At 38.8% G+C, this 16,021-nt stretch overlaps 2 protein-coding genes across 8 annotated transcripts in view; both read right to left on the bottom strand.

Annotated features, from left to right (window-relative positions):
* Positions 1-6,114, bottom strand: part of LOC140201263 (TNF receptor-associated factor 5-like) — a 37,456-nt gene extending 31,342 nt beyond the window's left edge. For 2 of the 3 annotated variants that reach the window (XM_072265065.1, XM_072265068.1), the window contains exon 1: positions 5,901-6,114. In XM_072265065.1, coding sequence (XP_072121166.1) covers positions 5,901-5,916 — 16 coding nt within the window. In that variant the 5' untranslated portion in view covers positions 5,917-6,114. Of the gene's footprint in view, positions 1-5,654; positions 5,773-5,900 lie in introns of those variants that run through there. The other variant, XM_072265067.1, reaches the window with a different exon arrangement.
* Positions 6,115-13,286: 7,172 nt separating this feature from the next.
* Positions 13,287-16,021, bottom strand: part of LOC140201261 (REST corepressor 3-like) — an 81,972-nt gene continuing 79,237 nt past the window's right edge. For all 5 annotated transcript variants that reach the window (XM_072265064.1, XM_072265060.1, XM_072265062.1 and 2 more), the window contains one exon: positions 13,287-15,353. In XM_072265064.1, coding sequence (XP_072121165.1) covers positions 15,036-15,353 — 318 coding nt within the window. In that variant the 3' untranslated portion in view covers positions 13,287-15,035. The remainder of the gene's footprint in view (positions 15,354-16,021) is intronic.

Raw genomic sequence — 16,021 nt, 5'->3', positions numbered from 1 at the left:
CCAATCTGGCCATTCTCCTCTGAACTCTATCAATAACAAGCCATTTTCACCCACAGAATTGCTGCTCATTATTTTTTTGGGTTTTTTTTGCATCATTCTCTGTAAACTCCAGAGACTGTTGCACATGAAACTTCTCAGGAGATCAGCAGTTTCTGAGATACTCAAACCACCCCGTCTAGCACCATCAATCATTCCATGGTCAATCATTTAGATTACATTTCTTCCCCATTCTGATGTTTATTCTAAACAACAACTGAACCTCCTGACCACGAATACATGCTTTTATTCATTGAGTTGCTGCCACATGATTGGCTGATTAGATATTTGCATTAATAAGCAGACGTACCGGTGTACCTAATAAAGAAGTCACTGAGTGTATACATTAGCTGATCAATCCAAATTGGGAAGAGTATCACATAAGAAGAAATTCTGGAGAACTAGGAATGTTTTAGAAACCAGCAGCAAAGGACTAAAAACTCAGGAGGATACTAGTTTTTAGAGAAAACTAAATTAAGAGAACGATTCTGGCTTCTCTCCCCTTCCATTCCAGTCCTGATGAAGGGTCCTGGCCCAAGCCATCAACTCCATATTCCTCTCCATAGATGCTGCCTGACCTGCTGAGTTCCTCCAGCATTTTGCGTACGTTAGTGAGAATGGTCAGAGTGAAGTCAGTCAATTATTTCAAAAGGAAATCGAAAAGACAAGAAACAAACACATGGGAAAGTGGGACTGACTGGATTGCTCTCGAGTTGGCATGCACTATGTGTCAAGTGGCTTCCTTCTGTGCTGTCCTGATGCTATCACATATGAAGCAACAGCTGGCAAAGAGGAATGATAGTTGGGGTGGGTGTTGGTAAATAATTCATAACAATTCACTGAGCAAAGTCAGTTAAGTCAGAAAACTGACTAAAGAGGTCATAAAACTACAGCAACTTCTCCAGATAATTGCAGAGTAGCATCTTACAAAAATGCAGTAAATGATTGATGGTTATAAATGAATTATGTGCAGATGAAACAATCTCAGTCACTTACTAAAGTGTCATCACCAGGTTTGATCGATGGGAGACTTGTCCAGTCACCTTCACCCTGGCTGGGTCAAGAGCAACCAATAACTTAAGAAACACTTGAAGGATAGAGGGAGGTTAAGGAGGGCACATCAGGATTTAAGCCCTGGAAACAGATGGCATAAGGATCAATGGATGAACAGTTTATAACTGCTGATGGGCAAAATGTCACAGAATTTTTGTAAGTTTTCAGAACTGGAGGAAGCTGCAGAGATAAGAACAGGTGAGTCAGAGCAAGATCTGAAAGCAATGATGAGAGATTTAAATTTGTTTAATAGGCAAACTAAAAACTAAGCACTGATTGCAAGGTGACTAAGAAGTTCATCAAAAAATACAAAAGACAATATAGAGACAAACATCTACCTTGTAATGACCTTGCACCTTATTGTCTACCTGCACTGCATTTTCTACGTAATTGTATCAGTTTATTCCGTAATCTTTTATTGTATTATGTTTTACTACCATAGTAAACTGTTGTACTGAAATGGTCTGTATGGATGGTAAACAATACAAGATTTTCACTGTACTTCATTACATGTGAGAATAGTAAACTAATTTACCAATACTGGGCCAATTCTATTGTGTTATTGTGAATTGATAGAGCTGAATATCCATTTTTCTTACAATTTTACTTTTGATTACAATGAATTTCAAATTAAAAGTAAAATTGATTCACTAATAAACTGTGGTGACAAAAAGTTGGTTTTCCCATTAAAAAGCTGAAGATGTGACTGGGCACCCTAATCACTTTGGCAATGTACATTCCTACAGTGTTGATTAATATATCAAAGTCAAGTCAAGTCAAGTCACTTAAGTCAAGACTTAACAACTGAGGTGGCAATTGGACTCCTTAACATCTATGTAAGCATAGACATTTCATGAAAGATTAAGAGTAACGTCCGTATGTAACAACTAGACTTGGGTCAGCCTGATAGGAAATTCCCTCTCCTTCACTTAGGTCAGCTAAACCAATAGACCTTAGAGAAACTACCAGAAACAGTATTATATTTGAATATGGAAGTACAGGAAATGGAGTTCTCTTTCCAAATTAGCACTGTGACTCTACTGGTCTTCACTCACACTTCTTTGATTATCTCCTTTCCTTTATGTGCACCCAACAATCTACCTGTAAACTGATGATGCAATAGGTGCAAGGACACAAGTTTGAGTTAATGCCTGAATTTACACACAAGCCAATTCCTAGGCCATTGCTTATTTAATGAAGATTGACTCACTGTGATATGATTTTGTTGTTTTAAATGTTTCACATGGTTTTTACTGTTTATAACTAGTAGGATTGGAAGATCTAATTCCAGGTAATATTTGAGGATAGGTTTGTACACAAAGTTCTTAGATGATAAACTAAATGTCAAATCCTTTTTCTTATAAACATGAGAAAGTCTGCAGATGCTGGAAATTCAAAGCAGCACACACAAAATGCTGGAAGAGCTTCAGCAGGCTGGGCAGCATCCATGGAAAAGTATAAACAGTCAAAGTTTCAGGCCAGGAATCTTTTTCAGTCCAGAAGAAGGGTCTCAGCCTGAAAGGTCGACTGTATACTCTTTTCCATTGATGCTGCCTGACTTGCTGAGTTCCCCTAGCATTTTGTGCATGTTATTTTTTTTCTTATTCTGAATTCTAATGTTTCCTGGTATTGAAGGAATTTAATGGGATTCCTTTTGTTATATGATAGTTTAATAGATCTAGCATAAACAATTTTCAACAAATGCAAGACTTAAATATTCATAGACGACAATTGAAGATTATTTTTAAACTCTCTGGTGGTGGTGATGATGCTGCAGTAATGTTACCATTGTTAATGTTTCAGGTACAAATGAAATGCAGTGGATGCCTAACTGCAATTCAATTGCAAACTATTCATTGTTGCATATCATTTGTGGATAATTTTAGTGGTTTGTGGCATGTATATAATTTTTAGCGACAAAATACTTCTTCCAGAAGTTACCCTCATGTGCTCAGTTCTTCAATATAAAGGTACAGCACAGAAACAGGATGGCCCACAATGCCTATGCTGCCCATCAAGTAAAATTAAACTAAATCTATCCAACTACACATGACCCATATCCCTCCATTCCCTGCATGCTCATGTGCTTGTCTAAATGCTTCTTATTTGCCATAATTGGTTTTGTTCCCAGCACTACCCCTGAAAGCAAGTTGCAGGCACCAGCACTCCGTGGTTGGGGGGAAAAACTTACCCCAAACAACTGCTTTAAACATTGGTGATCTCACTAGAGCACTGTCCACTAGTATCCTGACTATCGTGCTATCCATGCATTTCATCTTGTATTAGCCCTCTACCAGGTCTGTGCTCAGCTCCAGCACTCCAGAGAAAACATTCCAAGTTAGTTCAAACTTTCCTTATACTTAATACTCTCTGATCCAGGCAGCAACTGAGTGAACTTCTGCACCTTCTCCAAAGCCTCAACACCTTTCCTACAGTCACGCAATGAGAGATGATCACCTGACTCAAAATGTGACCTAACCAAAGTTTTATACAGCTGCAATATGACTTCTTGACACTTGTACTCAACGGCATCACAGATGAAAGCAGGCATGTTATATGCTTCCTTTATCACTCTATCTAATTGTGTGGCCTCTTTCACAGACCTCAAAATCCTTCTGTAACTTATTGCTCCTAAGGGTCCTGCCACTTACTGTGTATTTTCCACTATCTCCCAAGTTAAACATCTCATTAAACTCTGTCTGACAATTCTTTGCTCACATCTCCAACTATTTGAATACCCCACTGAAAACTTGGACAGCCTTCCTCGCTATACACAACTCCACCAATCTTTGTGTCAACCACCAACTTACTAGTCAGTCGATGATCCACCTCTAATCAGAATAACATCCCTCCATCATGGCCCTCTGTCTTCTGGAGCATTGCGAACTCACTGCCAAGTTACCATTGATAGACAGCATGCATCTTCATCTTCCAGATCAGACTTAGCTACAAATTATGCCCATTGGCAACGAATTATATGAGCTGCACAGACTAAGCGGACTAGTAAATCCCATGATCTTGCTGAATAATTCACATTAAACAATGAACCTTGGGAGTAACAGTAAATTTTCCCGTGACCGACTCTGCTCATGACTTCAGTTCACATCTTAACCGGTAGCTAATACAGGTACCCTTATGCGAAATGCCTGGGGTTTGGAATTTGGATTTTTGAATGTATAATGAGATAGCTTGGGATGGTCATCCTTTCCGACTGTGAATTTATGTGCTGCTGGTAAACAGACTTTGCCTTACGCTTGTTCAGTGTCATTAATATAACGAAAATATAACGTGTGAAGGGTAACAAAAGCAGAACGGCAGCATCGGGAGAATACCTGAATCAGCTGTTCAACGACAGCAAACAACAGCAGGCTTTCAGTCTCCACCTACCATAATGCCGTGTTCTGATTAAAAGGTCACAGTACACTGTATTTGTATTTACTTTTAAAAATGTTTTATGTAAGGTACAAAGCAATTAGCTTTATTGTAGACCTGTTCTGGCGCAAGAATTTCGTGATCAGCAGACGCTTTAAAAATTTGGTGCCGCGCCTTTTCTTAAATTTCTGCAACAAGCCTGCTTTCACAATTCACAATTACTTTTAATTGTCAGTTCACATTGGTAGATCTTTGCTTGTTTCAGGATCAGCACACCGTTAAGCGGCACCTGACGCTGACGCTATTCATCAAGATCTTCCTTTTTCGTTTTATGCAGCGTTTTCCTATTTTTCACCAACTTCTGTTCATTATACATGAGGTTACTTTTCAGACCTGTCTGTCGCCTGGGAACCTTCCCGGCGCCTTGTGGAATTTTCCACTTATGGCGTCATGTCAGCGCTCAAAAAATCAGATCGCGGAGGTTTTTAGATTTTGGAATTTCGGATAAGAGGTACTCAACCTGTATTATAGTGGGAAATATATGGGCAAGCCCAATATACAAATGGAGCAATAGCCCACGGACACCACCAACTGCAATCTCTAGATTTCTGATAAACATATTTCAATATAGTTTCTCTTCACTTAATATATTTTGGTAGATTCATGTTATACAGTAAAAATTAATGTGTTCATTGTGATAGCTGGAAATAGCATCGGTACTGTGATTACCAGTAATAATTTTGTATCAGGAATTTTCTAGAGCCATCACCAAAGCTACTGCAAGGTTAATGCAAGTAGTGATGGGGGTCAGTCAGTTCCACTAAACGAACAAAATGATCGCTCTGTCCGAGGTCAAAGTATAAGTCAATTTGCACAAAACATTTCTATAATGAAAAAAAAACATTCACAATAAACATAGCATTGCTCGGAGCGCGCTGATCCGCGCCATTTTAAAGGCGAATGAGATCTCCGAGAGCCGAGCTGTCCCCGAATTCCACTCCAGCAGTTTGAAAGCTTCAATTTGTAATAATTGTTTCAACATAGCATATATGTCTGGAACTAATAGATTTCTCCTGAAATTCGCCAGTGAAGTCAGGATGATGTTGTTCGCATCAAGATCAGACCGCCAGCATTCAGCAGCAGCTCACTTTTCACCGAGATCCAATGGATCTCGGACCCGAGCTCCCTCTTACCTTACGCATGCAGTCGAAACGGACTCGGGCTGAACTCGGTAAGCCGCCCAACACTCCGAAGGCACGATCACACATTGTTTCAGGAAGTATCACATCCTCTCAACACTTAAAACGAAACTGATTGTAAAAGGAGAGACAAGACCACGGTCTACCTCTGGATTTTGAGTTGGCTTTTTTAACTTTCGCCTTTTAACTGTACATAAAGCCACAGTATTACCATCTGTCAATAAATCATACTTGCATTACCGTCAAATGTTGCCATTATGGATCTTGAAGCCGCATACTCAAATAAGCCACGAACAGCGCGTCGTGTTAATATTCCTTCCCTCCGTTAGAGAGGCACGCAAAGCACGGCCACTAATGAAGAACACAAATGTAATCTGAATTAGGTGGTTTCCACTATTAATTTGCATGTGCATTTATAATAGAACCAAGTCGATTAAGAGGCTCCACTAAGAGCTGCTTCCGTTGTCCAATCACAAACTCACTCCGCCTGAAGGAGGTTCTTGCAAATACTTATTTATATGGAGAACATAAAATACCACAGGAAACCAGTAACTATTTGCGTTTACAGAGCACTTAATGTGGAAAATTAAATCCAAACGTACTTCATGGAATCATGGACACCCGGGCAAAGAAGGAAAGATTAAAAAGAATCAATAGCTTGATTGGAGAGTTGAATTTCATGGAGGCTCCTTAGGAGAGAGACGATTTGCATGTTGAGTAGGAGTCTTAGAGTTGGGGAATGGGTAGCTGAAGTTTCAGAATGAATTAATTTATATAAATAACATTGCTGAAGGAACTGGTTGCAACACTTCAGCTCTTTTAACTTGTAAATGCACCTTATGCTAAATGTTAACCTTGTGAAATTAATATTATTTTTGTGTAATGTTGGTCTATGTGTTGTGCACCTTGGTCTGGAGGGACGTTGTTTTGTTTGGCTGCATACATGTATATAGCAGCCGGTAGTGTGGCATCTGCACCTGACCTTGAGGCGAGTGGTGCCGGGTTCATATCCAGCTAGCTCCCTGCACGTTTTCCATCCATGCTGGGTTGACCATTGAGCTAGTGACTCAGCCTCGTAAAAAACAGACAACGATGCTGAAGAAACAACAAGGTTGTCACCTGACACACCTCAAGGTGTGGTAAGGAACAATGACAACAATCGTGTATCAGGTGGAATGACAATAAACTTGAAGTTGAACTTGAACAACATTTGCTCGATGGCATGTTTGTAAGAGTCTTGTTGCTGGAAATTTGAAACAAAATCATCAAATTTTGGAAACACTCAGCAGGTCAGAAAAAAGAATGATGTTTGACTTTTAATATTAACTTCTTTTCTATTTCCACCTGCAGAATGGTTCCAGCATTTTCTGTTTTTGACTATCGCAGTGAGGTGTTTTGTGTGAAACTTCCTTTTTCTTTCTGTCGTGTTCCTGGTATTCGCATTTCAATTTTATTCCAGTTCAGTTTATATAATTTTTGTTATTTTGTTCCTTTATTTGAAATAGAAGTGGCTTTGTGGGCAGAGTGATTTTTATACTTCCTGGTCCCACTTTACTGACAGCAACCACTGCAGACAACACAGTGAGGATAGGGTGCTAAGATGAGGCTATTGTAAAGCGGGAACAAAATGAACAAGGAGTGCCTCTGCTGTAGAGGGTCATAATATATCGGAAAGCAAGAGGAAAAGTGGATGAGAGCGGCTAGCGTAAGCTTATGCAATCTTGCACCTGCATCTCGGTCTTTGGCAATCCTGTGTGGAAGCAAAGCAAAGGTAGGAAGGTGACCAAGAGAAGGAAAATTTGACTACGAGGACTAGGAAGTGATTGTGTGAGACAACAGGCAGCATTGACGACACAGAAGAGAAATGTAGGAATGGGTTTAATGGACTGTCACAGTCAGATTGCATTCATTAGATTCATTGGTATTGTTGCTTGTAAGGCAAATAACATGTAGATTTTATCATTTTCTGAGAAAAGAGTAGAATTTTATTGTCAATGCTCAAGACAATGAGATTATAGTGCTACTCCAGTACATGCAAAACAGATATTTGCAATGCATACAGTATAGCTTAAGTTTAAAAAAATCCCATATTTACATGTAATATGTGACTTTGATAGTCCATAACACTGAATGGCCATTGGCAAGCCAGAGTGTAGCATTATTCAGCTGCATAACAGCCCTCGGGAAGAAGCTGTTTTTCAGTCTGCCTTGGCTAAGAGGTTTCTGTATCTACTATCACATGGCAGGAGATTGAAAGGACAATGTCTGGGATGCAATGGGTCTTTAATGATGTTAAAGAATTCACCCTGCAGTTTGAGAAAAAGCTAAAGTCAGATGTATCAGTATACCAGTGAGGCAAAAGGAATTCAAAGGTTTAAAAGTTCATTTTATTGTCAAAGTATGCATGTACAATACCACTCTGATATTCGTCTTCTCCAGATAGTCATGACATACAGAAAAACCATGGGGGTTCCCAAAAGAAAAGACATCAGGCCCCTCTGTGTAAAAAAAAGAAACAAAACTCACAAAACCTAAACCCCCACCCCCCTCTCTCACAAAAAAACTAACAGTTCGTCCAATGGAAATCAGCAGCTAGAACATCAAACTGCAGACCCCCAACCCCCTTCCTTAAAAAAAAGCTATAATAACATCAAGCCCAAATCCTCTCCCTCATAAAAAAAGAACTGCGACAATAGCATCAAACCCCTTAACCCCTCTCTCACACACACACGTAAACTAACAGACCACCCATACAGAAAAACACCAACAATAACATCAGACCCCAAATCCCCAACCCATCCCTTGCACAAAAGGTAACATATCGCCCATCTGCCTGTTGGCAATAAGAAAGAAAACACAGAAAACTGAAGGTGACCAATATAAACTATATGGATCTCAGTATTTGGAAAACTTCCTCTCAACAACATTGAAGAGACCAGCCACACAAACTCAGACCTTTTGTGAAAAGCGACCGCCATGCCGGGTGCAAACAACGCTGACCCGGCCACCGACCGGCAGCAACCCTGATGACTTGATGGGCCAAATTGGCCTAAATCTGCTCCTATATCTTATGGTTTTATAATGTGCTGAACTAGTAACTAAATGTCTGCATACACAACGTCAATACAGTATCCCTCTATCCTCTGCATATTCAGGTACTTATCTAAGAGTTTCTTAAAGGTCTCCATGAATCTGCCTGCACCAGAACTCCTGGCAACACATTCTAGGCAACCCCCCCCACTCTGTGTTTTCAAAGCAAAATGAGTCCCATACATTTCCTTTCACACTATCATCTTAAATGCACGTCTTTCCCTCTCATCTAAAATGCATGATCTCTATTTCAACCCTGGGGTAAAAAGATACCAGCTTTCTACTCTGTCTATTTCTTTTCTCATAATCTTATAAGCGCCTGTCATGTCTCCCTCCCTCTCACCTTCTGCTGCATCAGAAAAACCAGCCCAACTTTGTCCATCCTTTTCTTACAACACATACCCTCTAATTCAGGCTGCATTTTCTGTACCCTCTTCCAAGTCTTCACTTCTCTTGTAGTCCTGAGTTGTCTTTAGTCCTTCAATCTTAGCTGTGACCATCTGTGTTGATCCCAAGTGCCTCGTAAGAGCATTTGACATGGGGCCAGAAAAAAAGGGACTCTGGGCTAATGATCATATATGCTTGGTGAAAGAAGTAGGTTTTAATCAGTGGTTTAGCACTAGTAATGAAGAGGTTAGGTGAAGGAATTTTAGATTTGAAGGTCTTGCAGCTGAATTTCAAGTATTTTTGCACAAAATTTAGTATTGAGTGTTAAACCAAATCACCAAAATGATAAAATGTTGTAGATATAGGGAAGTTCTGAAGATAAGGGCTCTTAACAAGCTATTTGTACCTGCCCAGAGTGTACAGGGAGCAGTAGTCCTACCCAGCCTCCATCTACACCCCCATAAGGTTGTCCTTAACTAAACTTTCCCACAAGCTGCAGCAACAACTGCAAACTTAGAGCAGAATAAAGATTACCTTGGTGGTGAATGTCGAGGTGACTGCGGCAGAGCTGAAACAACACTTTTACTGCATAGGGTAGTCAGGAACAAGAGAAATGTGACATGAAACTCTTTTGAGCATAGTTTTAGGTTGCTATGTATTAAGGCACATATGTTAACAACTAAAAAAAATCTTATGTTCTACCTGGGTAGTTTACAGCCCAATGGTATGAACATTGAATTTTCAAGCTTCATATAATCCACATGCCTTATGCTCCTTTCTCTCTCCATCTGTGAGCCAGCCACCTCACCTTGCCCTTCCTCCCACAACTAGTTTCATCTGACAATCATCCATATATCTCACATTGCCCTCGCCCAACTCTTACCTGCTTTCTCTATCACCAGCTCATTGGTTTCCAGCATTTGCACCTCTTATTTCCAGTTATCAACTTCCAGCCTTTGTCCCTACCTCCACCCTTCCTCTCCCTACTGGTTCTACCTGGCACCTCCCCCCCCCATACTTTTTCTACCCTCCAACTACTGTATGCTGGCTCCATCTATCCATAATTACCCACCTCACCAGTCTGCATCTATCACGTGCCAACCCCTGCTTCATCCGTCTCTCTCACTTCTGTTCTATCTCCCTTCTGAACTTTCAATCCTGATGCAGTCTCGACAATCCTGTTGACTCCACATAAGTTATTTGACACTGATTCCTCCAGCAGTTTCTTTCTTTCCCCTTCAGAATACACTATTTTTGTCTCCACCTTTCATGCTCTTTTGCTAAGATGGCAGACCACAGTCCAAGATGCTCATGTTTGTTTGCGCAAACTGTTCCAGGTGCGCAGGAAAATCATGCTGTATTCCAAAACTGAAAGGATTTCCACTCTCTGAACCTGCGAATGGTGTGTGATCAGTACTTCATGTTAATTAATGCCTAGTAGCAGTCTGTCTTTATCAATTACAACTGAGGCACTACAGCGCGCTGAAGGAAGTCTATTCAACAAGATATGTGCTGCCAAATTAGCTGATGATTGCACTGCACAACTATTACAAAGACATCATCCATAAAATAGGAACAACACCTACTTGTATTCAAGTGCTGATATCATGAATCAGTTTTTCTCCCGCACTGGCCACTCGGGAAGAGCTTAATGATACACAGCAGAGGAGATGTTAAGGTTTATGGTGACCTGCTTTAATTGTGAAATATTGTCATTGTGAGAGTGCATCTAGTGTTCAGTTGAGGACGAGTAAGAGACATAGAGATAATCTGGACAGCCACAATCTTCCTATGTCTGTGATTAACTCCACTAGTTTAGAATCATCCTGATGCACTTCATGCGTTTAAGAGATTTTCTACAGAGGGTCAGGACGTTAGTTGCGGGATTTTAAGATGAGGGATGGTGGCAAGTTGGATATTAGGATTTCAAAGATGATTTTGAGACATTGGATTTGGGAGACGTGTTGATCAAAGGAAAAGAGGACATCTTTTATACCAAGGCAAATTACAAACGTTTGTACTTAAATCTCTATCACTGACTCCTAGTCCTAGAATCTCTCAGCCAAAAACCCTTTGTTACAACAAAGTCTTACCTCTGCTATGTGGACTTGAATTCCCACAGACAATTGAAAACCAGCTAAGATATATCCAGAAGCTTTTTGTGTTGTCTGATGTTCCTGCAGGTTCCCGATACCTACTTGGTGCTAACAGTGAGAGAAGATGGAAAGAAAATTGCTGACTTCACAAGCATTGTAGTATTAATTTTATTAGCAGAACTATATTCCTAATTTACTTTCTTGGCATGGTCACTTCAAAATGCATTCACTGCCATCTATTCAATCTGCCTTTTTACTTCACAGGTCCCCATTGTTCCCTTGTATTAAGAATCTCAGTTTAGCTCCATTCATAAACTTTTCGCAGTCTTTTGATTGTTGTATATGGAAAATTTGATGGAATATTCTGATAAAAGGTCATCAAAATAAAATACTCTCTCTGCACTGCCTGACATAACACAAGTTCACATTCTAACCAGTCTTGAATGTTTTACCAGGATTCTATTACTGCATTTATAAGCTCTCTTTAAGATCTTTAGTTTTGATTTTTAATACTGTACCCCAACTCCCAACACTATCAAACCCTTCTAGTTATAATGCACGTTATCAGTTCATTTCTTGCATTCCCAGAGAAAATAGCCTTTCCCATAGATACAAACTGTCAGTTTGGGTCTGTTTCTTATAGAGGTGATGATCACAACCATGTTTTTGTCCATAATTGCAATTTTTAAAAATGCCATTAATATTTTCCTAAGACTGGCTGTCTTTTGCTTCTCAGAATGCATTTTCATGCAACTCTAAAAACTTAAAATCACTAGTTGCAGGTTCTTGAAGCCTTTTGTGTCGGATCTGTAGGAATGGCAATAAGCAGTTATAAACACAAGAAATTCTGCAGATGCTTTAAGTCCAGATCAACACATATTTTGGGATGAGATTCACCATCAGAACTGGAAAGGAATGGGGTAGAAGCCAAAATAAGCAGTCCCAGCATTTTAAGACCCAGAAATGTGTAAATTTTGGATGTGATCAGATTGTTTGCATTGATTTACCAAAAACTACTGTAAGTTCTCAGCAATTTGAGCAGCAATTATGAACAGAATTTCACATTGATGATGCACCTACAAGATAGAAAATTATAAGCAAAATAGATTATTTTTTACTTCTTCGCTTATACCTTTGTGCTAGTATAATGCAGAATACAAGAACAAGGTGAAGGATCATGAGGAATAGATGTGCTGAATGGATACAATTGAGTACCTCTTATTTGGAATTCCAAAATCCCTTTTTATTTTTGACTGACATGTCACAAATGGAAAATTCAACAACGCACTGCAAAGGTTCCCAGGCTATGTGCAGGCCTCTGCACACCACAGATAGTTCCGAGAACTGACCTCACTTATGTAATGAACAGAAGTTAATCTCCATATTGTATTGAAAGGAAGTATTTGTAAGCATTGGAGTAAACATATGCTGCTTAATGGTACGCTGATCATGAAACAGGCAAAAACCTATTACAACAAACTGAAAGTCAAAGGTTAATTTATAAATATCAGCAAGATAAAGCGTCTGCTGAGCACAAAGCAGCAGGAGGAATTCAGATAGTCGCTGACAAAAATTTAACACCAGAACAAGACTATAATACTGATCGTTTTTAATACCTTACACAAAACTCCAAAAAAGTAGTAAAATACAAATACCGTGCAATGTAACCTTTTAATCAAAACACGACATTGTAAGTGGAGACTGAAAACCAGTTGTTCAGTAGCTGATTAAGGTATTCTTCTGATGCTGCAGTGCTATTTTTGTTACCCTGCACACATTATATTAAAGGTATGTAATAATTTTTACTGTTAAGTTTAGATGTGTGATGAGCAAGTATAAGACAAAGACTGCTTACTGGCAGCACATAAACTCAAAGTTGTTAATGATGCCAATCCCAAGCTATCTCATCATACATTCCAAAATCTCAAACACTTCAGATAAGCAGTACTCAACCAGTACATACTATGTGAAGACTCTAGACCAAAATGGCCCGTTTAAAAAGTTTTCCAATCCATGTTCAAAATTGGCCAGTCTTAAAGGAAAACTACAGAAATTAAAATGGTTTTCTCAGCAATATTTAATAAGCTGCTATCAACAGAATTACAGTTTTGTCACACTCCAGGAAGAGCCCTTTAATAACAGCATTTTTCTTGTCACACCATTGGAACAAATCTTCATAAAATACAAAAAAAAATTTCCAGATAGAGGTTTATTACAGCAAAGAAGCTAGTGCACAATTTATTACACTAAAAATACTACTTGAAATGCATGCAAAATGTACTGACTAAACAGATAAATAAGGAAGCTCTGACTGTACATGCACAAATAGTACAAAACCTATAAACTGAAAGCTAAAACTAAATTAAAACAAACCCATGTCAATATATACAGTAAACTAAAGAACGTTGAGGTTTTATAGGTTCTTTGTGCTATCTTCTAAATCAAATTACAGTATAATTTTATTTTAGTATTTTCAAACATCTTACACTGAAAAATAAACAAGTGTTAATGCATATTAATAGTCTCAAGCCATTTTTAATAAAAGGTAACTATTTGGAAAAACTGGCCCATACCCTCCCTTCATTTATTTCCCTGCAAGACTCAATCTACACTTGAGTCTCCTTCAGTTGGGAATGCATGATCTTTTTAGCTATGATCATCTTCTCCCGCAGGCATACAGAGGCACATTTTTATTAGGGTAAGGCAATTGTGCCTAGGCTTTCTTGGCAATCTTCCCTTCTGAAGTATCCTGCTGTAGTTTATGATTCAGCCTAACAGCCAGATTAATAACTGGCAAAGTTCAAAGATGTATCACAGCATCTGTTGACACTCTTGTAACTCAGATACACAACCTATTGGCTTGGCATAGCTGTTTGAGGACTTATTATCAAAAACAATGATGATAGATTAATTTGATAACATGATGAATGGACCATTACTGATTCTTATGTCAGTGTGAATTGGATTCACTACATGTATTATTTTCAGTTAAAAATTAATTAAAAAAATATCATGAATTTAAAATATTTGTATGCTACAAACAATGCAGTAAATGCTGCAGTTCTGTACCTATTAAGCTTATAAATTGATATTTTTAAAAAAATAGGAGAAATGGCAAAATATTAATGAGATGAAACATAGTTAATTTTATTGGAATTCGAATTATGTAAGTTTTCTGGAGTTATCTTAAAGCAAGTGCACCTCTTTGGTATCAAAACCAAATTATTAATTTTACAAAGTTCAGTTTAAATCATGATTAATTTCAATCTAATCAGACGGTGTTTGAACAAAATTAAGGACACTTCCTTCGGTCTAAGGTTTTGATTAATATAACCAGAAGTTTAATGCTGTTGAATTCAAAAAACTTTAACCATAAAAAAATACAATGTCAAAAAGATTGCATTTTGTACAATGCAATCTTAAAGGGTTCATGATGTTTTCACCTTCATTAAATGAACACTATTTTCAAAGATAATAAATTAATATAGGGCAAAAGAAAACAAACCTCGATGCATCAAATTCCATAAATAACTGTCCTAGAAACATTTTTGTAAGTTCTTTAAACCTACTGGCCTTTTTTCCTTTACAAAATGCTATGTACACATATATAATAAACAAACTAATTCAAATGTTTGTGTTGTTAAGAGTTCAATTCATCAAAATGAAGAACTTGGGAGATGTAGAGGACACTGAGAAACCATTAGATAGTGTTAAATATTCTTCTTGGGTGATGAATTTGGGATTATGTGAAGCATCTTGAGTTAAACCAAGCCACACAAGCAATTATTTTTTAAAAATCAGGTCAATGCAAGGATGAAGATTGTGATTCAGATTGAATTCCAATCAGTGATGGAGGTTGCTGTAGTACTGGCCTAGGATTCAAACGGGGTGGAATAGGGTTATTTGGGCGAATTAATGGTGGTGGAGGCTGATTAAGGGTTGGTCTTGGCTGTAGAAAACGAGTTTGTTGCTGGAGAGGAGGTGGTTGCCGATGAAGAGCAGGAGCTGCAGGAAGCACTGGTCGAAGCAGTGGAGGAGGCTGATTTAAAGTAGCCACACATGTAACAGCTACAGTAACAGGTGTTGGAGGCGCTGGAGCAGAGACAGGAGGTGATGGGATCTGCAAAAGAAAGGGTAATTATTCATATCTCATAGCAAAGCATCGCCATTTCAGTCAGTTTCAAATTTAGCACAAATGAAATCCTACAATTTCAAAACACAGTACAGGCGTCCCCCGCTTTTCGAACGTTCGCTTTACAAAACCTCACTGTTACGAAAGACCTACATTAGTACCCTATTTTCGCTTTCAGAAGGTGTTTTCACTGTTACGAAAAAGAAACTCAGCGCGCGATAAAAAATCAGCATGTGAAAAAAATCAGCGCACAATAAAAGGCAGTGCGCCCCGAGCAGCCGCTCTCCCCCGGATTCGGAACTGCTTTGCTTAAACACGAGCCTGTGAGCAGCCGTTTGCAAGATGAGTTCTATGGTATCGGAAAAGCCTGAAAGAGCTCGTAAGGGTGTTACACTTACATAAAACTAGACATAATTAAGCGTTTTGATCGTGGTGAATGAAGTAAGGACAACGTGAGATTAGCTTGTGGAAGCTGACGAAGATGATGTTGAAGAGGTTTTGGCATCCCATCACCAAGAACTGACAGATGAAGAGCTGATGCAATTGGAAGAAAAAAGGCTAACAGATCGAAACCGAATGAGTAATGATAAAGTATGACTTTAATTTTGAAAGGGTACGTCGGTTTAGGGGATATTTGCAGGATGGTTTGAGTCCTT

This window comes from Mobula birostris, chromosome 8, assembly GCF_030028105.1.
Source record: "Mobula birostris isolate sMobBir1 chromosome 8, sMobBir1.hap1, whole genome shotgun sequence".
Taxonomy (NCBI): Eukaryota; Metazoa; Chordata; class Chondrichthyes; order Myliobatiformes; family Myliobatidae; genus Mobula; species Mobula birostris.
The sequence above is the reverse complement of the archived record's forward strand: the minus strand, read 5'-3'. Positions and strand labels throughout refer to the sequence as shown.